At 35.9% G+C, this 21,877-nt stretch overlaps 1 protein-coding gene across 6 annotated transcripts in view; it reads left to right on the forward strand.

Moving 5' to 3' along the window:
- The window catches only part of SGTB (small glutamine rich tetratricopeptide repeat co-chaperone beta), a 46,881-nt gene that overhangs the window by 2,894 nt on the left and 22,110 nt on the right, over positions 1 to 21,877 (forward strand). For 3 of the 6 annotated variants that reach the window (XM_064499945.1, XM_064499949.1, XM_064499944.1), the window contains exons 3-10: positions 3,773 to 3,876; positions 4,668 to 4,737; positions 8,549 to 8,648; positions 11,105 to 11,209; positions 13,893 to 14,031; positions 14,120 to 14,182; positions 16,215 to 16,252; positions 16,481 to 16,564. In XM_064499945.1, the coding sequence (XP_064356015.1) occupies positions 3,773 to 3,876; positions 4,668 to 4,737; positions 8,549 to 8,648; positions 11,105 to 11,209; positions 13,893 to 14,031; positions 14,120 to 14,182; positions 16,215 to 16,252; positions 16,481 to 16,564 (703 nt within the window). Of the gene's footprint in view, positions 1 to 3,134; positions 3,291 to 3,772; positions 3,877 to 4,667; positions 4,738 to 8,548; positions 8,649 to 11,104; positions 11,210 to 13,892; positions 14,032 to 14,119; positions 14,183 to 16,214; positions 16,253 to 16,480; positions 16,565 to 18,041; positions 21,673 to 21,877 lie in introns of those variants that run through there. The other 3 variants (XM_064499946.1, XM_064499948.1, XM_064499947.1) reach the window with 3 other exon arrangements.

The following is a 21,877-nucleotide window of genomic DNA, read 5'->3' on the forward strand; positions in this document are numbered from 1 at the left end:
GCCAGTGTCTGCACAAAGGAATCAATGATTTTAAGATTCTATTTTCTGAAGAAAAAGACATTATAATACTTCAGTTGTGCATAAATACTGATGTAAAATTTAGCATTTTAATACAGTTATGAAATCCTAATTTTAGAGCTTCATCCTGCCAAAAGTATGGTACCATATGCTGTGTGTTAGAGGATCAGAGGCAGGCATTCTAAATAATTGACTCATTTTAGTTGTGCAAAATATCTTTACTGCATGTGGAATAACTGTAGCCCGAATCTCACTCATTGAAGTGGTCAGTGTCAGGTGAAGACATATAGGATGAAAGAATTTGACTGACATTGTTCATTGTTACCTTATGTACCTTCTTGGTTTCTGTGAAAGGATAAAACACTATGATTAAATATCCGTGCCAAGAGGTAATTTAAATTGTTACCATTCCCCAAGAAACAACAAAAAGAACTAGAACATTACAAACTAAAACTGAGACTTTGTCAAAGTGGAAGTCTAGCATGCATTCAAAATTTATTTATATTGATAACCTGCGTTCTGCAAGTTTGATGTATCAAATGATGTCAATGATAGGATAAATTCCTTATAGGAATTTTGTGCTTACATGATGAGTAGAAGTGCATTAATTTCAGAAAGCAGAGTAACCAGAAGGTAGACTGGAGAAATAATATATTCCCCTACAATCCAGGATCTAGAAGAGATGTGTAGATCTCTGGTGGTTAATTCTCAACTCTGTTGTACGAATTAGCAAATTTACTTTCATGCTGTATTTTAGGCAGTGTATTTAAATGGCAGTTGTTTCCCTTCCCTTTTTACAGCTTCTACATTTATTATGTCTATAGCACCTATTGCTTTGGGATCAAAGCAGAAACTCCCTAGAAAGTGCACAGGGACGTGATTCTTTCTCTCTTCTGAGATCAATGTACTGCAATGAATTTCCCTAAGGCAGTATATCTAAAACGGTGGGATGTACCCTTCAGGCAAGGGATGCATGTAATTCTTGGGATGGGGAAATGTCATGTGTAAGATGAAGCAAGATGACATTGAGTACTAAAGCAGCTTCAGGAGCCCAATCACTCTTCATTATTCAGTGATCCACAGCCTGCATGTATGCTGTGACGGCCTTGATGTTGCTTGCAGCTTGTGCTTGGACAGCAGAAGATCCTGGAACTGTGTGGCACTGGGGATGCTGAGCTGGGCTCCACCGTAGCCCGTGTGCTTCTGTTTCCAGGTAGCAGGTGTTGGTGTGAGCCCCAGCAGTTCAGAAGGGAGGTGGGTGTCTGCACTGATTGGCAAGGTGGTCAGTACAAGCTTCAGCAGCTACTGAGGCCTCACAAAGTGTGTGTGACAGTGGAAGGAATAGGAGGAACAGACAAATTTGGCTTCTTGAGATCAGACACAGGAAAAATTTTGCATTAATGGCTCAAGTGGTGCAGCAAGTCTTTCCCATCTTTCTGATTACTTCTAGCTTGCACAGCTAGAATTTACAGCACGGTTAACAGTGCCGTACTTTGGCAATGGGATGGTGAGAGACTGGCAGTCTAGTCACTTTAGATGCTTTTCAGACAAAAACAAATCTTCACTCCACTGACTTTACTGGGGCCAGGATTTTACTGTGATATGTGAAAACAGGGTAGTTACTGATCTTTTGACAACCTGAAACATCTTCTGTTTTGAAAAAGTTTGAGCTTTGGCTGTGTTTTTATTTTTACATTGTTGTCTTGCATGTTAACCAGTGATTACTATGCTGTAAAATAGTTCTAACCTACTGATTTGTCCCATAAGGGCTCTTAGTTTTGTTGTACCTGTGATAGAGAGGCTATAAGAAGTCAGAGTGTTCCATTTTTCAGTTAAAGGAGAAAAGTAGGAGTTTACTTTAACAATGAATTATTTCATGGAAATGTCTACCAGTAATAATGGTATATTGAGGACTACTTTGTTTAAGCAAAATCTAATCACTATTGCACTTTGCAAAAATCTCCTTGATGATAGAGAGTTGGTGTCACAGACTTAATGCCTTGAGAAAGAAGGAGGAGGTTATATTTTAAATGTATTCAAAATTAAAAATGAGGTGAGAAATTCAGGAAAGGGGTCACCTTCAGGTGAAAATAAGTTTGAGGGAACGATTTAAGTATATGATGGGTACTGCCTTTCTCTTAAGTCATATGGGAAAAGACTAGATATCTAATTTCAGTTATTTTATGATAGGCTTTATAAGAAGTACTATTAATATATAATTCAGAATTCAGAATAATCAATGCTTACTTTACTATAATTAAATTTTCCTACATATCAGTTTAGTGCCAGGAGACAAAGGAATTTAACCGAGGCCCGTCAGTGTTCTTACGCGGTAATTTAGAACCTGGCAAAATGATAAATTTTTAACACTTATAGATCATAGGAGCAAGTTATATGCATATTTAGTCATGTATTCAATCAGTGTTACATACTATTATCATAAATTTTGTATCATACTTGTCTTTTTCGGAATCACTTCTATTGTATGTGATCAAAGATTAAAAAAAAATCTTCCAGGTTTTACTATTTATTTTGCAAGTATACTTTTTTGCCTTTTTCCCAGATATGACATGGAAAACAGGCTCCTCAGATTTGCCTTTTTCTTGTTAACTTTCAATAATTTTACGTTTTTAATTTTGGGTCAGCATTCAGGTTCACTATAATGCAAATAAGTATTCAAATTATATGTAATTCGAACTAAATTTGAACATTCAGTTTTTAATGATATTTAATTTGAATTTGGGGTTCCTACTCATCTCTAGTTCAGGTTAAAAAGTTGTATCTATAAAATAATATATAACAGAAGATTTATTTTTCTGAATGCAAACCAGGCTTTGTAAAGATTCTTCTCTGTTACTTCTCAGTTTTCAGTCTAGGTGATATATCTTAATGAAAATATGCTACTAGATTCTCCAATTATATCTGTATTTTTCCTATAATCTTAAGATATTATATATACATATATTCTGTTAATTATATGATTATATGTAATAGATATGCTCACATATTTTTACATAGAAGTTGATAAATGGCAATTAAAACTTCACTTAGGCATTTAGCTCCACTTTTTTTTAGAATTGCTCACTTAAGAAAAGTTGTGAATGTACTTATTGCAGGATTGGGAGGGCCATTTAATCCTTTAACAACAGAACATGCGAGAGGATATTGCAAGTATATTTCTTTGTACTATAAAGGCTTGTGATTGACGAAGCATTTTATTAATGAAAAATGGCTTCAAATGAATATATTTTGCTTCAAAAAAGAGAAAAATAGTAAGTATTTGTGTGTATCTTGCATTTATTCTTTACAATAAAGATGAGCCATTTTCTTCTAAGTATTATGTTAGGCCACACAAATGGGTTACAGTTTGGTTGTGGTGTTTGGGGGTGGCGTGTGTGACACACGCATAGTTGTATTATGTATTGTGATGCTTTTGTTAAATACTCATATTTTTATGTAAAAAAACATATCAAATGATTGAGAGAACTGAAATAAAAGCTTTTATCTGATTCAAAAGTAACAACAGAGCTATGTATATTTTATGTAGATTTTGTATAGCTTATACTGTTATCTAGCAAGTCAGTTCTGTGGGGATCAGGTAGCCTCTGTTTATTTCTTGATGTGTTCGAAAGAGCTGCTCTTACTAGCTCAATAAGGAAGTGAATCACAGCTTTATAAATAAATTAATGCAATTACACTTTATTGAAAAATGGGTGACTGACTTTTTTTCCCCTCCCCCCCCCTCCTTTGCAAGTTGCAATTCAGTGTCTGGAGACTGTTTTTAAGATTAACCTGGAAGATACTCATCTTGCACCTCCACAGCATTTGATAGAGATGTTCACAAATTCTTTTCACAAGGTAAGCATTGAATTTAGATTCTAGAGTTACTCTGCCAATATGTGATAAGATTTCATATTATATTCACAACCTAAAGAGCTATGTAGGTCAAAACAATGTGGAAACTTTAGGAAAACATGAAAAAAGTGAAATTACCATAAAAGCTGGCAGAATGAAAATCTTTTGGGATGGTGGGAGGAATTAATTTCAGTCAGGCAAGGACAATTCGGTGTAGAATATTACTAAACAGTGGATGTCTCATTCTCACTGGAAGGATTTTATCCAGTTGCAGTTAAGCATTTTGTCAGTCCCAGAGATAATTGTCTGGAAAGTGCTTGAGGTCATCCACAGTTTTCTGATGCTCCTGATTCCCATGTGGAAATAATTGAGTCATTCAGTTTTAAAAAAGGCCCCATGAACACTAACCTTTAAATGTGAACTTTTAAAATGCAGGCTAGTAATTTACATTATATAGAAGTCCCCAGTAAAGGAAGCACAGGAACCACCAGGTGGCAAAGAAAAGAGTCAGAAGTAAGAAAATCAAGACTTCAGAAACAAATCAATTACCTCTCTTCTCCTTGAATTCCTTAAAATGTGTGGTGAGCTATAAGGTTTCTTTAATAGTGGGGGAAAAAAGCTATCTTTCTCTTTTAAGGATGTTTTAGTTTTTTCACGTTTCCTGTGCACTACAGAAAATCTGGTTAATTGTTGATATAATGGTGGAATAATTCTTCCCAGGATGAAATAATTTTTTTTAATATAATCAGGGCTTATATTTTACTGAAAAAACTTTTTTTTTTTTTAATACACAGAATGACATGCTGCCTCTCTCAGATTCTTTACCAGAAGATGTTGAGAAGGCTGACCAGCTGAAGGATGAAGGTTTGTAATTAAGAAGTAAACATGTTACGCTCTTGTTGGCTTCTGGGGATATTGAGATTTTTGGGTTATCATGGATAGTGATAGCATAGCAGCTGGGCAGCAAATCCCACACCAAATCTTGAGTTTATATTCTTTGTTGACTGTCATATTGTAAGAGGGATAAATGATGTGCTCTATTTGAGATCTAAGAAAATATAGTCTATTCTCTGCCTTGCTGCTTATTGCTCAGGAGATTGCTAAAAACTAATAGATAACACATGAAGTCCTGGTCAACATTCTTGAGTAGTAGAAGCTTTAAAGAATGAACAATTATTGTTCAGCATATTATGGCTTTCTCTGTCCACATAATTTCTATACCATTTTTACCTCGTATTGAAAAGGGTATCTCATATCAAGTGTTATATCCTAGCTGAATATTATAACATTGGTAAGGTTACTGTCAGGTAACTAGCATCGGTATTTCACATGATTTTTAAAGCAAATTTGTATACTTTATAAAAATTGCAGAAAAGACACTTGTTTATTTTCCCTTTGATAAGTTTTACTGCAGTGAACATAAGAAAGACAGCTGTATAAAAGAAGTCTTCACTAATACTGACCAAGACCAAGAAGGAATCCATTTTTTTCCCCCATTTAAAAAAAAAAAAAGGACATAGAACTGATTACTGATATGAATTGGTATCAGATGGATTGATGCTTTGCAAATCACATTTTTAATGACCTTTTGGATTTCCTGACACTTATCTGGGTTTTATAGGAAAAAAATAAATATGTTTCTACTTGCAAGGCAGGTGTAATCCTCTGAAAAAAATGTCAGGATAATGACTTGGAAAAAATCAGACCATATTTGAGAATGAATCCAGTGTCTCTCTTGTTTTAAAATTGGCCATCTGCAGTCATTATGGATGGCAAAAAGAATGCACAGTCCATTACTGGTTCTAAAAACAAACAAAGAAAAAAACCCACAACCTTTTGCTTACGCTTGTTGTTGAAGTTGGTCATTATCTCTTTACTTCCGAGGATATGAGTTCAAACCAGGTTACTTCACAAGTGAGAAGAAGTAAGAAGTGAGCTGCCTTTTGTGCGTGCTGGCTTTTCATTTTACTGTGTGCTGCTGCCAGCTCATGCAGTGAAGAATACCAGCAGCACTCAGTACAGTTATTGGACTTTCTAGTCCAATCCATAACAATGGATGATCTAAATCAGTGCCTTCTGTCTTGTCATCTGCCAACCTTTGTGGGTTTGTGAACTGGACTAAGAAAATGAAGTTAGTGTATGCTATGTGTTAGTCTTTGTGTGGTGTTATAAAACAATTCATTTCTTTGCTGAAAAATTTGAAGGAGTCTGCTTCAACAAGAGGCCACTTAATGGATCAGCCATTTGAGGCATTACTAAGGAGTTCGGAAGTGCTTAAAATGCTTTGCTTGATTTCCTTTAATAAAATTAGAGCTTCCTGTCCTGTTTTGTAATGCTGCTTTTGTCCTATCAATCCTGATTTTCACACATGTGTTATCTATCACCAGTATCACATTTTCAGTTTTGAGTACTTTTCTGCCCTGGGCTTAGGGAAATGAATTAGATAACTTGTTAAAGTCCATTTGAGCCATATCTTTTATAATTCTGTCACTTCCTGGCTTTTATCTGTGTGATCCCTTACCTGTGAGTAGTAACTTCTTTCACTTTTCTTCCACCAGCTTGCTCCTCCTCTGCTCTCAAATCTGCCTTGTAGAAATTAGCTGATGAACGGTGAAACAAAATTAGATAGCTCAGTTTTCTTTCTTGGTCGTTATTTATGAAAACCAGGAAGTAATATAATCTCCAGACTAGTAAATACTTGATTCTGTTTCCCTAATCCTGTGTATCCCTTGATACTTTGTGTTAATCTAAACTATGTAGAGATTGTGTGTGGGTTTGTGTCATATAACAGTGGGTTGATTCTGAATAGAGTTTCTAGGTATTACCACAGTATACATACTAATAATAGTTAGTATTTTCACTGTAAAAAGAAACATGTTCATTTGTAAAGTAAGACTGTTTCTTTTTTCATTTTAAGAATTCTTGCCTGGCATTAGAATAAAATATTACAGTTGCTTTTCCTTTTGTCCCAAATTGCATAGTCTCAGCAGAAATAGTAGGTCTCTCTACTTTCCTATTTTCCTTTAGCCAAATTCTGAGTTGGAGAGAGCAAGATTGGGACCTATTTATACTAGCTACAACTTAGTCCTGGATCTCAGGTCATCGTTGGTTCAGAGCAGTATCAGAAATTTCAACTTTAGTGGTCATTGATAGCAGTTTTGTTTTACAGAAAAGTTAACTACTGCAATCTTATTGCCGTTGGAATATTAGTTGGGCTAAAGATCAATTGTTATCTTTTAACTTCAGTCTTACAGCTCACAAGAAGATATAGTGTGCAGACCTTTACCTTAAATCAAAGGAAAGATGGACTTCTAAATTATGGTACCAGCACAGTTACATGCTGTGTATATATTGAAGGTATATGTGTGATTACAGTTTCAGTTTACCTTCTCATTGACAGAGAGTGCTGAATATAGTTACAGTCTCTCTTACATCACTCTCGAATTGAGGTAATTTTGTATTGCATTGGTGGTACTTAGTTACCTGAATTTGGTTGTGTTTTTTAAGCTCTCCAATGCTCACAAATAAATGCAAGCATAGTTGTTTTCAGTTAGTACAGAAAACGGTTAGCATCTAGGGCTGCTTGCTCCACAGTCTCTTGCATCAGAAATAGCATGCTGCACTGACTGGAACTTTGAGCCTTTGCTTATGCAATTATTTACATCTGTAGCAACCTGTTGACGCTTCCCTTCTCTTGCTTATTTTGGGAGAGGGATGAAATATTTTGCCAAAACACAAGCAAGTCTGTCACTCTCCTGCCAGCTTATTTCTTGACATTGCTGGAGAGCCAAGGCTTCAAGGGTCTAGAGACCAGGGACAACCTTAGGCTTGGGAACTCAGAACTAGGGCTTCATTTTTCTATTATTTTGGCATGGGGAAAGAAAGAAGCTACCTGCACTGCCCTGTGTCAGAGCAGAAAGAATGCAACTAAGATGTATTTTCTTTTGAATTAACTTACCCCAGAATTTTCTTTCCATAGAACAGGTAAATACATTTCTAGTTTTTCACTGCAGTAGGCTACAAAGGTTACAAAATGGCAAACTTTCTTAAGGACGAGAAATTCTGAGTTTTGATGGCTGCTTATGGTGAGAAATTTTACATCTGAATCATTTTAGGCTGTCTGTGCTATACATGCTCTTCATTATCTTAATGACTAAACTATGTGAGAGCTGCACAGAAGTGGGGCTTATATGCTGCTTGGGTGTTTTGTTTTTGTTTAACATTACCATGTCATATGTGTAGCTAGAGGCAAGTTGTTGGGAGATGTGACAAATGTGACCAAAAGGGATTTAACATATAGCCTACTGTAGTATGAGGTTTGCAAAGGTACTTAGACTGATGAATCTAAATTACGATGGAGGTGTTGTGGTTGAATTGCTTTAGAACCACTTTTCAACAAACTAGTCTTTGCTTAACAGCAGAAACTACCTAGAAAGTGTAAAATAGTAAGATGAGAAGGGGAAAGTTTGTGGTGGACTACCCTGTACATAACAAACTTTTACATACATAGTAGGTACTTTTATTTGCATTATTTCCTGCCAATTCTATTTAAAATAATATATCTTGAAAAAGTGAAGTCATAGCTATCTTATGGATGTTATAGTGTGACTGTTTTGCTTTCATACGTAGCACTGTATCTTTTAACTACTTAAGAGCTTTCTGTACTTTATTTCAGGTAACAATCACATGAAAGAAGAAAATTATGGTGCTGCAGTGGATTGTTATACTAGAGCTATAGAACTGGATCCAAACAATGCAGTCTATTATTGCAACAGGTAAAAACAAAATAATGTACCCCCTCCATTCCTCAGACTTCAGGAACATAATATAAAAGATAAATTATGAAGTAGATCAAAACAACATGAGGCTAAAAATAGCTGCTGCTCAGGAACTAACATGTTAAATTTGTAACAGATCTATCTGAAGATATGAATCTTTATCAGAAATGAACTGACTGAGTCTATCTGTATTAACTAAATGTGTAACATGGACTTTAAAGTAATTCATAACGCTTGAGATCAGGTTTTTGTGAGTTAGAATCTCTATATTAAATTGTGATTCCAAGTCTGTTAGAAGTTAGAGAGTAAGAGCCTCCCCCCCCTCACTGTTCCAGTGGATCATCTGCCATCTCTTTCTCTCACAGTATTGACTTTCCCTGGAAAAAGGATCATTAACATGAGTATAGCATTTGGGGGACTTCAGGCATTGTTTAAATACTTAGCATCTTTATGTAGGACCTGTTGAAAAAGTAACAAGACTATGTTATTGTAGTTTCATAGTGTAATCAGTTCTTCACTGTGCTACTGATAATGGGACCAGATGAAGTCTGGTAGAGCATGTTATCCCAAGAGCCAGGAGCACGCACATTCGGCTTTACTGTGCTGAAGGCCAGTACAGAAACATAAGCAGTATAGCCTATGAACCCTCCTGGAAGTGACCTGTCTCTAGACAGTCAGCGTAGTGTCTCTCTGCTCTATACTGCTCAGTGTGTCTGTTACCAGAAGGACTTACCAACTTGAGTGCAGTTAATCTGGCCTTGTGGCACTGTACCTGAAAAATCCACTGATTGTTCTGTGGATGATTCAGTGTTTAGTGACAAGCATAAAGAGGCAGGGAATTCACAGTTTACTAGTATGACATTAAATATTCAAGACAGTTCAGAATGTAAATCATCTATTTTCCCTGAGAAAACAGATCACATAAGTGATTTTAGGTTTTAAATGGCTATATGTGATTCCAAAGCCTCCCAAAATCAATAGAAGTTTCCTTGTTAGATTGTGCTTAGGCACCAAATCTGTAGTTGCCAAAAGAGAAGATACACTTCACTGTGTGTGCAACAACATCACACGCTAAATGGGTGAGGACCAAAATACATCTTGATGTCAGTGAGCACAGTATTGTACAAAGTTATTTAAAAGAAGGACATGCAGTTGCTTGGAATTTTGAGGGTGATGCAGTGTCCAAATAAACATAGACTTTGTTCTTATGCTAGTTTGGAATCAGTGGAGAGCTACTGCCTTCAACAGTATTGCTTTTTGTTCATAGCAGTGGGAAGAAGACAAAGCTGAGATCAAAGTTTTAACTGGCCATATAAATTGCCTGCCAGCATGGATAAACATTTTTGGTTCAAACAAACGCAAGAGTAAGCATTGTCCCTGATTTTATCCATACATGTTCACTGACATCTGTGAAGCTGGACAGGTATTTGAAAGATATAAATAGTCCTATTCGGAAGAGATTTTAATCAGAGAAAACATGCAATTCAGAGGGCATCACAGGAGAAAGGGGGAAATATAATGAGGATTTCTGTCATATTTAGCATCCCTAATGAAAAATACTTCACGCAATGGAAATGGTCATTTTTACTATAGTTCTTTAACTAAGGGGAAAAAAAATTAGAATGTTTTTGAGACCTTTCAAGCTGGGAAAATTTTGAGCATTAATCTGTTCCACTCTCCTATTTAGTTTGGGCAAGTCTTCAATCTTAAAGTATAAATGTCCACAGCATTTAGTTGTGTCTCTCTGGTGTAGAGACACAATTATAATTTAGTAATTCAGAGATTACTAAGAAACGCTATCCTCATTTAGCTGTAAGCATGAGTTGCCTCTAGGGAACAACCATGTTCCTGTAACAGAAATATGGCTTTCAGTGGAAAGTTGCTAGTTCCTTTATAATCATTATTCTGAAGCCAATTTCTGTGAGCAAGTGGAGCAGCCCTTACTGAAAGGAAATTTTAGCAGTTCTGATGTTTCAGAAAGCAGAGAAAAGAGCAGTGAAAAATGAGGGCATCCTTTGAATGTTATGAAATGGCAGTAAAAATATACTTCTTACTGGAAAAGGGCAATTGTATAAAATACTTGTGTTTAAACAATGATTCTATGTAAACATTCTGCTTTGTGAGAGTTTCAGTTCTTATAATAGGTTTTGTGATGTATTTTGTGCATAGTTGTGTGCTGGTTCTAAAACAATTTCTTAGAATTACTTATCCTTTGTGTCCTTAAAGGTGAGCCTGTGTTCTCCAAAACCCTAGTCTAGCAATGCACTTAAGCACATACTTAATTCAGAACATTTGCATATCCCACTGAATTAAAGAGAGCTGAGGCATCTTCTATATAATGAATGAAAAGCCATTAAACATGTCTATAGTTAGTCATGGACTTGTGAATCTCTGAGCTTTTTTTCTTGGTGTTGCTTTTTGACAAAGTTCTCTCCCTTTCCACTTTCTTTTAGGGCCGCTGCTCAAAGTAAGCTCAGCAACTACAGTGAAGCAATAAAGGATTGTGAGAGAGCCATAGCAATAGATCCAAAATACAGCAAAGCATATGGGAGAATGGGGTAAGCTAATACAAATCTGAGTAGACACTGAAGACCAAGTGTAAATCACCATAGATTTTCTGAAATCAGTGGAGCTATGCTGTTTTATTTCAGCTGACAATCTTGGACTGAAAATGTTGCAGTTCTCTGAAAATGATACTATAGGGCTATCAGCTTTAAGCTTTATAGAGGCTGTTGATCTCAGTAATTTCAGATCAGTTTTAGTCAGTTTGCTTTTTTTTGCCTTTTTTTTTCCTTTCCATTTACAAACTATGCCAATTTAGTTTAGGAAGTCAAGATGTATTTTTTTTTTTACTTCCTACCTTATTATGAGTAATAAGAATTCTATGGTTGCAACAGTGAATCTAGTCTGCTAATGATGCTGTTACAGAACAAAATCCTAAAGGTATTGGGGCTTTAGTGCTAACTGGAGTAGAGACTTAATTTTTCTGTTCAATAACTCTCATGAAGCAGATTTTTTAGAAAGACTGTGCTATATCTCATTAGTAACTTTTCTGAATCATGTCTGAGAGATTAACAGTATTATCCCTTTAGGCGGTGGGTCTGATTAAGTGCTATCTCAAACAATAATGCCAGGAATATTCTCCTGAATTGAGTATCTACTTGAGTGAAGAGCCATTCTGTTTGGAGACATGTAGCTTTGCATTTTCAATAATCAAACACACTGTGAGGGTCTGGGCTGAACACTGCCTTAGACTTTTGGCTTTTGAGGTTATGTCTATACTAATAAATTAAAAAATGCTTGGGATTGTTCTTGGGGGTCAGCTGGCACAAAATGGTCCATGTTCATACTATTAAACTCTGCTAGTTTGCATTATGGAGTGGCTGAATTCAAACTGCCTATTGCTAAATTGCTTTGGCCTGTGTTAACTTCTGAACCACGCCCCGGGATCGTTTGGGATAATGCTAGTTGGCCTGGGACAAAACTGTGTCAGGGACCATTTATCTAAGAGTAAAGATAATTGAATTCTATTACCTGAAAATCTTCCCTGACAGAGTTTATTTTACTAGTACTGCTGTAGCCTGATTGGCTTCTGAGGTGGTCTAACCCATAGTTAATTCACTTTGAAATTTTAGAGACTGTTGAATTAGTTTTGTCTTAACACTTTTTCGTTTTGCTTTATGGAGACATGATCTAGAGATCTCCAGATTTCAGTGGGATGGAGGGAAACCACAGGCTGACTTAATTGGAGATTGGAGGTTATTTTAGAGTTTTGGATGTAAGACCAGTGTGCTTTTTGATATACAGTATAAGTAGGTTCATTCTCAGGGGATCAAGTTTCTCCTGTTTGATAGGCTGATATACTGTTGTTACAATAAAGCATATATTTTGAGCTACAGACTGTTGCTTAACTCAGTAGATGGATATAATAATGTAATTTGCATAAGCTGAATGAGGAAACAGTGCTTGTTTAGTAATATCTAAAAAGAAACAAGTGCAGAAGCCACCATCTCAACAAAAAATCCTGTGAGAAAGTTGTGTTCTCCTACTGCATTACAGAGGTGTATCAGTTTTTCTGAGGATTTGAGAGAAGCTTTGTGTGTCTCAGAAAAAAACAAGTGCCACAGAAGAATGCAGAGACGGGAGCCATGTAGACAGTTAGAGATGCCTCCAGCATGACCCAGAGAGACCACTTGTCTAGTTAGGAGGTGGGCCTGGAACTGTGAACAAAAAAAAAAATTGTTGTCTGCTGTTCTGACTCATACTGTGTTCCACGAAGCAGGATTTTACATATTTTCATTGTAAATAAGAATAATTGCATTTCAGAAATACCTGGTTGTATTTCTCCCCTGATCAGAAACAACTATTTTGGCAAGTCAGTGGGCCAAAAGGGAGAATGTTGTTTGAGAGCAACTATTTTAAGGGAAAAAACATAAAAATTGTATGGGTTCCTTGAGGAGCGCAGTGAGTTTCAAACCATTATTGGCATATCTCATGACAGTTTGCAATCACTGAAAGTAATGATGGGCAAGTAACACACTGAGCTCTCTTGTCTGAGATAAAGACTAATGTCTGTTAGCAGCATATATTTTTTCAAGAGTAGTAGATGATCCATCCTGTGCTTTCCTGAGCTGCTGGAGAAGAATCTTTTTTGAGCCACTAAGCAGGTTTCCTTGGTACAAGGGTTTCTTACAGAGTCTTAATGATGATGATACTATCTCATATAACCATTAGGCAAGCTGTGAAGAGAATCTTGCACTGATTCCCAGACAAAAGATCTGCAGGCTGAAACTTGTGGTTCCAATATTTGGTTCCCTGAAGCTGCAGAACTAATATGAAGAGCATCATTCACCGTACTTACCAGTCTGTCCTTCAGAATGATCTCTTGGATCAAAACAACTGGAGGAAATGTTTAGAGGAATTCAGAGCTCAGGAACAGTCAGAGATGCTGGATCTGGCTTGTGCTCTCAGATTAAATCACAGTATGCCAAAGAGTTTTTAACGAATCTTGCATGTATGTGAAACGGACGATGCAAGATAAGTTCTTCAGGGATCCTCTACTCTGCAAAAATAAATACTTACACTAAGCAGTAGTAGTATGATAGCAAATCTTGCTTTAACTTTGTGCTGAAGATAAAAACTAGTTGTGAGATAGTGTTTTATTTCAAGCAGAAAATGTCAGTATCATTATCTTTTGATGCTGATTTATGTTCCAACCAGGGTTTTTTTGTTTTACATTAGGTTGGCTCTGACCTCAGTGAATAAATATGAAGAAGCAATTACCAGTTACCAAAAAGCACTTGATCTTGATCCAGAAAACGACTCTTATAAGTCAAATTTGAAAATAGCAGAACAGAAACTAAGAGACATGTCCAGTCCTGTAAGTTAGCCCTGCATCTATTTTATTTACAGTGGTTTTAACTGGGATTTTTTAGGTAAATTAATTTTCAAATGTAATTTCTTTTTAGACTGGAACTGGACTGAGTTTTGACATGGCAAGCTTGATAAACAATCCTGCCTTCATTAGTATGGTGAGTGTAGCTTAAGCTTTGCATTGTATTGTTTTTATGACTGAATTTCTAAGACCTGTTGTTCAATAAGACAAGTGATTTTAGTGCTTATTATAATGGGCAATTGTTTCATTATACTGAATTTAAACTTTTCTAAGTGATTTTACACTCATACCACTAAGTGAAACTTACATCTACTCTAATGCTTGTCTGATTTCCAATTGATCCTATACTACTTATGAACAAAAATATGCATAGATTAGCTGTGTTGTTTTTATAGATGGCATGAATGGCAAAACACTGTCAGCAGCATGATGAAAACATCTGTCTTTGTAGTTCCCCACAAAAGCAGTTGGCAATGAATACAAAAAATTTGCCTCTTAAATGGACTGAAGTTGATTCAGATGCAACCTATCCAAAATGGAAATAACCCAATGCACCTTTTTGTTCTTACCCTTTCAGGTTATCCCTGACTTTCCTAAGTGTGCAAAACTTTGAGATGTGCAGATAATGAATACAAAAGGGCTTTACTTCCAGTTACACTGAAAACTTGTGGTTTTCTCCCTCGGTCTTTCTCCATGCATGGCTTTCTTAGCAATATGTTATGGATTAACTTTGAAGAATGGGATTTGGAAAGAAAAAGATCAAAAAATTTTTGTTCCCTTTGAGAACCCAGTTAAAACTTTACTACCTCTCTGGCACCTCCTATAGGACAGAACATTTCTACCAGTGCTTCAGCATGGAATAGCACTGCATGAGAGAGAGATCAATAGATCTGGTCTAATACTGCATTTCAGATAATAGAGATGGTACACAAGGAAGAAATGAGTGAGTTCTCCAATGGCATTAGTGATTAAATAGCGCTGGAACTCCACGTACCACTTTGCTTGCTTGCCACATGACTTATTTAGTCAGTCTGCATCTGTTTAGAGTCAAAAATGTATTCTTTGATGTGCAGCTATGGGGCAAGATTTTTTTTCTATCATTTCCAGAAGATGCATGACAAAGTAAGTAGAACAGAGGCATTCAGCCAGGAATGAATGTGGGGAGAGGAGGTGGTTGTTTTCTTAATTGACTCACTATCTGACCTTGAAAATTACTTTTGGCCACCATTTTGTGCCCAAACTTAGATCAGAGTTGTTGTTGATGCTAGAGAGAACGAAAGCTGAATTTGTATTTTATATTCAACTGTAGACTAAAGAAAACAGTCAATTTACTTTGGAGAGGTTTCATGGAAATATATTTTGATCAATAAAATAGTGTATATGTTTTTTTTACATTTGACAAGATCAGTGAATGAGTAGATACTCCATTGTGCCTGTTAGTCTTGTGTTCATACAGCCATTGATTTCTGTAGGAATTACAATATTAACTTTAAAGCATTGTCTGGTTTATTCTGTAGTATCTGTCCCTATGCACTCTTACCCTATGGTAAATACAGTGTAATTTTTGAGGTATCTTATTAATGAGAAATTTAATAGCTTTGTGCTTACTACAAAGTAAGAAAATATCTAAGTTACTGCAGAAGAAATAAGTTACCACAAAACCATGATACAAAGTAAATCCACAACCTGGTTTACTCTGCAGTATTTTGTTCATGTGGCCATAGCCTTAACAGCTTGTACCCCCCTAGTAAAAATAGCTGTAAAACTAATTTATATAATCTGGGAACCAATAAAACATAGACCTTTCTCAATAAAGCCCAATAGGAAACCTTAGACCCTAGAAGTCTTTTAAGTTAATTTTTTGGGTTTAGGGTACTGGGTTTTTGTGTTTCATGTCTTAATGTTCTGTTTTTCATGTCTGGCTCCGAATAAATGTAATAAATTGTAATTGGTATTTGTTGTCTAAAGTATAACAAATTGTGTCAGAGCTTCATATCCTAGAAATACTTTCCTGTAATGATTTTTTTACTCAGGATTGTCTGTCTCTATGCACATAAACTTAGCTTAAACATAAGATGCACCTTGTGTGGGGTTTTTTTCCACATCTTCCTCAATGATACCTAAGTAGTAAATGTATTATAATTTCAGCTATATGTTGTCTGTTCTAGGCAGCAAGCTTAATGCAGAATCCTCAAGTTCAACAGCTGTAAGTATTAATACGGATTATCATTGAAACAAATGTCTTTAGGGGGTTGAATTAACAGAGGAAAAAGTGGATAGTGCTGTCTTTCTGAAAATGTAATTTTATTTTTGTGTACTGTAAGTAGAACTACTGCAGTTTCTTCCTCTTGCATCTTATTTCCTTCTAGCAGTTTATTGCTTACTCTAAAGGTCCTTACATACCCCAATGCCAACCCTGTGCTACCTGTTCCAGGATGTCGGGGATGATGTCAAATGCCATTGGTGGGCCTGCTGCAGGTGTTGGTGGCCTGTCGGATTTGTCCAGCCTGATCCATGCGTAAGTGTTTTGAATCATAGTTTTAACTATATTACATTTTTTTTAGAAGCAGCATTTTATGGCATCTATTTAAAAGAGTTGATGTCAAGCCAATTATACTGTGGACTCTCCCCATTGTATGTCTAATTATTATTAAAACTGAGAAGTCCAAGACTTACTTTCTACTATCTTGTTTGCTTGCTTTGTACATTACAATGTCGATAGCAGAACTGTGCACTCAGTTTCACTTTGTTTTTCATGCACTGTTTACTTTCTAAATGCCACTCACTAAAAATGCTACTTTAAACCTTTATGTGCTTCTGCATCTTACTTTCAAATTGCATTGATCAAATTACTACCTAGTATCCCAGACACTATTTTGAAAAGCTACAAGTTACTGAGCACAGATTGCAACACGTTCCAAAGTTGACTTCTGACTGACAGTGCTCTGGCATCCTTACACTGAGAGTGGGAGGGCTGCTGTTTCAGGGAACTCAGTATCTAATGAGGAGAGGAGTGGCTTTTACAAAAGCCAGGACCCAGCTCATTTATAATATGATAATGATAATCCATCTGGAACACAGTGCACAAAAACATCTGCAATTTGCTTATATGGCAAGTCCTCTTAACAGGTATGCAGTTTTACTTTAAGTTTTGCTCTTCCAGGGCAAAAGTAATTTATAATTCACATTACGGGAATGAATCCACCCCCACCAAACCAAGCACTGTTGTGACAAAAATCGTCTGCTATGCATTTCTCTCTAAAAATGGTGGCTTTCCTTCAACCTGCACTGTGCTTTAGAGGTGTCTTGATAACATCTGCTACTTGAGCAAAATGCAGGAGTTGCAGAGAATCCCTTGCCAGGCTATTCAGGAAGTAATGGATTCTACTTAATGGATTCTACTGGCTTTTCCTAATAAACTAGTGTCATGCTTATCTTTTACATAGACTTAATTTCACCTATTCATTTTAATTGTTGTAGAGGTGGATCTGTCCTTACTGCAGTCTTATGAGACACATAGGTGGAATGCTTTTCACTAATCACCTTCTGCCCACAAGCACAAGTTGGCAGCAGCATACTTTACCTCTGCAAAAGCTCATAAAAGGTTTCCCTGTAGCTAGAAGAGTATTTTCCTTAAACAACTATAATGGAGCCCCTTGAAAAGAAGGGAGCAAATGACTGGAGCAGTTTTGCTAAATTTTAGTCTTAGCAAATAAGGTAATACTTCTTCCTCAGTGTTACCAACTACAAGTAATAGTCCTAAAGAATGAAAATGAAGACCTGATGATGATCTTGTTTGGAGAGCTTTTGACTAGATAAAGCCAAAATACCACAAATGTCATCTTAGTATATAGTAATAATCTTTAGTTGTTATCTTTAGTCTTAGCTTTCTTATAATGCAGCTTTCAGTTACATTAGGATATCCTATTTTCTTACAAATGTTGCTTGTCAGGTTTTTTTTCACCTGCTGTTTTACATAAAACTGTTCAACACAGGGGGCAGCAGTTTGCACAACAGATACAGCAGCAGAATCCCGAGCTCATAGAGCAACTGAGAAATCATGTCCGGAGCAGATCATTCAGTGGCAGCACTGAAGAGCATTCCTGACTTAAAGGAGGCATATAAATGGGAATGGTATATAACCCCAAAATGCATACCATAGTTAGTAGCAAAAGCACTATTGTAACTCTTCTGCTTGAATAGAAGACAGAAAATTCTTTGTGCGTGTTCTGCAAACGAGAATAAATCTGTTAAACAGATCTATTGCACATAACTTGGAACATATCGTTTAGGTATAGTTACTCCTCTGAAAATTAATACACTAGATAGATGGAGTGGTTTATTAAAATCCCAACATACATGTCATTTTCAGTATGTGCATCAGATTGATCTCCAGGGCTTTTGAGTGAAGGAGTTTTGTGCTGGACTGATAAGCTTGCATAATAGCTTAAGTCTAAAATCCTAGTGTAAAAGGCATATTATTCTGATAGTGAAAATTTTTATGGTTGTATTTCCTGCCAAATGTGCTATTGAAACAATACGTTAATCAGCCTTTCTGATGTACATCTGACATGCCCCATATAACAAGCATAAATAAGTGTTGGAATATAGAGTGTAAAAATTAATGCTTGGAAAGCTTGTTTCTTCAAGACCTTGGCGGGGCTGAAAACAGTAACATGAAACACTTTCCAACTTCATTTGGCAGGAGGGAGGGAGATGATTGCATACAGAGGAGTACCACAAACTGTACAGAAAGAGAAGATACTAATCTTAAGCAGGATAATGCACAGAAACCAAAAGGGAACTTGCTTGGGAAAAGGGAGGAGTGTTGAAGTTCTAGGATTTTCTACTGCCATGTATACATTTAAATCATTATGGTAGCCCTGGAGGTCAGCATTATGGCACTATTTGCATAGGCATGGCAAGCTGTATTACATTTTATATGTATGCAGTATTTAACATAAGCTTAAAATCTTTAACTGTAATGAGCTAAAACTTGTCCCATGACTGTACAAATAATTAGTATTGAAAATTTATCCCAGAACTGCCTTAGAAAGAATGATTCTCTATATAATCTCATGTGATGAATCACTGGCTTAAAAAAATTAAGAACTTTTAAAGTTTCATTATACACATGTATCTTAAGTGATGGTTATGTGGCCAAGTTAAAGCTTTTCCAGTCTTTGGTGTTTCTGTCTCCACCCTGGCGTTTCTTGCTTGCCTAATCTTACTCTTTCAGATAATACTGCTTTCCTGTATTTTTATTTCTTTGCCTGTTTTTATTCTACTTGCTGTTCACATTGCTTTCTGCTGCAAGGTATGTTTGTTTTCACTTCAGGGAGATTCTCAACATGCACAATTTTCTTTTTGTATATCAAAACTAATTTGAGGAGCCTGCTTTGATTCCTAAGACAAAGTGACCTCTGCTGTCTGGCCAGCCTGAAAGAAGTATGGAGAGGAATGACAGTAGAGACTCCCAAATGGAGAAATACACAGAAACCCCTGGCATCATACATTTTATCTGATTCATCTTGCAGTCAAAAAAGAACATACAGAGTAGAAGCAAATGCAAAATTTGAGGCTAAGAAGTCAGGCACTTGACTCTAAGAGATGCTAGTTTCTGCAGCTATTAAAACAGGAAAAAAAATGGAACTGGATTAAGGGGGAAAACAAGAAAAACAGGAAATCCATAATAACATCTGTTGAATAAAGATTTAAATCTTAATAAAATGACTTAAACAACTTTAAGACACTTTATTCAATAGTTTGCCTAAACTATTAAATTCTCATTAAAATGCTGCTTTTTTTTACTCTCTATAGAAATTGCTGTAGCTGCATTTTTGATGCTGTAGAAATAGTTACGCATTTCTAAGTAACAACTGACTTCACTTATCATGACAAAGAAGAGACTCCCTCAACCTAATCCTTTTTCAGAGGTAGTTCAAACTCTGTATATAATCTCTTCAGGATAACTGGTACTCGAAAAGTTAATTCAGTTTCAGCCTGTTCAGTAACACTCAACAGACAGGTTACCCTTTATAAGAACGAACTGTGGAGGCTGTAAGTGAGCTACAACTGTTGTATAAACATAGCTTGGAGGAGCATGTTCTGTCAGGAGAGAGCAGCAGCATGCCTATCAATCACACATGCATCCTGTTAAATTTCATTTTTTCCTCTTCTCATTTATATTTTCAACTGCTTAAAGTGAATTCTAACTTGGATAAGGGGAACCAATGAACACAGGGTGGACTGGACGGTACTTAAGCTATCGCACTCAATTTACCCTTGCTTTCTGAAAGTAATCTTCATGTAGTTAGTTATCTTTCCGCTTCAAACCAGCAGAAGCATCAAGAACCCCTTGATAGTTCCTTAAGAATTGCAAAATATGAGACTAAACAACTGTCTCTAGAGATTGCTCTGTCTTCAGTAAATATACTTTTTCCTCCTTTGATTGTTATTGTTCATATATACAGCCTTATTAGCTTCACGGATTTATGGGAGAACTGTCCCCAAGGTAAAATGGAAATATTGGTTAATTATGCTGCAAACTACTCTTGAGATCATCTTTACAAAATGGTAATTTCCATTTCACATACTATAATATTGTCAAATTTACTTTTTACTCCAGTAAAGATTATACGTAACCAGAATATTTACCACAACTTTGATGGCATTAGCTAACCCTTTAGGAATGTGCTACGACTAACACAGTACTTAACTTGTAAACATCCTGTTTTCAGTATATTAACAGAAAGGGCTTTATAGCCTGAATTAAGAAAAAAAAAGGAAATAAAACCCTAGTAACAGTGGCTGTCATTACATGCTTTTCCATCTGAAGCCAGAAACAGAGGGATCATTTACACTAAAATCTATTTTGCCTTGAATAGGCTAGTTTGTTTCACAAAGTCATGCAATATGTCTTAATCACAGGGTGAGGAAGGAATCTTTTCCTGTGTAATAACTGCACCTTATTTTGCACTAAAGTTTTTCATTGTGGTAGATCAAGTGGTAAACAACAATCCAAGTGAACACTGTTTTAATTTGAGGCCAACTGCAGTTTATCATTTAACTGAATAAATAAGCATTTAAACCTTTTTGTATTGTTACTGTTCTATCAGCAATTAAGTGTGATAATTGTTTAGAGAAGAAAATGTTTTGCACTCATGAATTGTAAACTCCTGTAACTAGCTTGCATGGAAATATATTCTTCTAACTGTACCTAATCAGAAAAACGTCTAATTAAATATTCAGCATAGAAATAGTTTCAGTTGTACTTTTGGTTTTGTAATAATTAAAAAGTTAACTTCTCCATAGTCAAGGGTGCAATTGGTTTTATTTATAAAAACTTATGTTAACTGTAATTAATTCCTATAATTTTTGCATAGCAGTTTGCCTGAAAAAATCACTCATTCATACTGAGAAAGAATTTGTCTGTAACTTCTGATGGAAACTTCCCACACTGCTTGAGGGCTACAGATAGTCATAAGTGATACTGGCAAAATGCAGTTTGCCTGCCATTTCTGTCTCTCTCCTACCTCTTACTACCATATGGTTATATCTCCTTTAACTTGTGTCATTTAACTTGAAAACAGATTATAAATAAAGTTATTTACATTTTTTTGTGTGGATAGTTGTGGTTTTGCTCTGTTCTAGTCTGTTGGTGTTGGTTCTTTAATACCTGCTTATGTTGGTTGCTATGCATTTTATTAGGTATGCAGGATATAGTTTTAGATCTTGTTTTCTTTTTGTTTCATATGGGCACATTCCCTTTATCTATCCAATTTTTATTTATCCAATATTTTAAAAATGGGTTCTACACTTAATTTTCCCA

Source organism: Dromaius novaehollandiae, chromosome W (genome assembly GCF_036370855.1).
Source record: "Dromaius novaehollandiae isolate bDroNov1 chromosome W, bDroNov1.hap1, whole genome shotgun sequence".
Classification (NCBI taxonomy): domain Eukaryota; kingdom Metazoa; phylum Chordata; class Aves; order Casuariiformes; family Dromaiidae; genus Dromaius; species Dromaius novaehollandiae.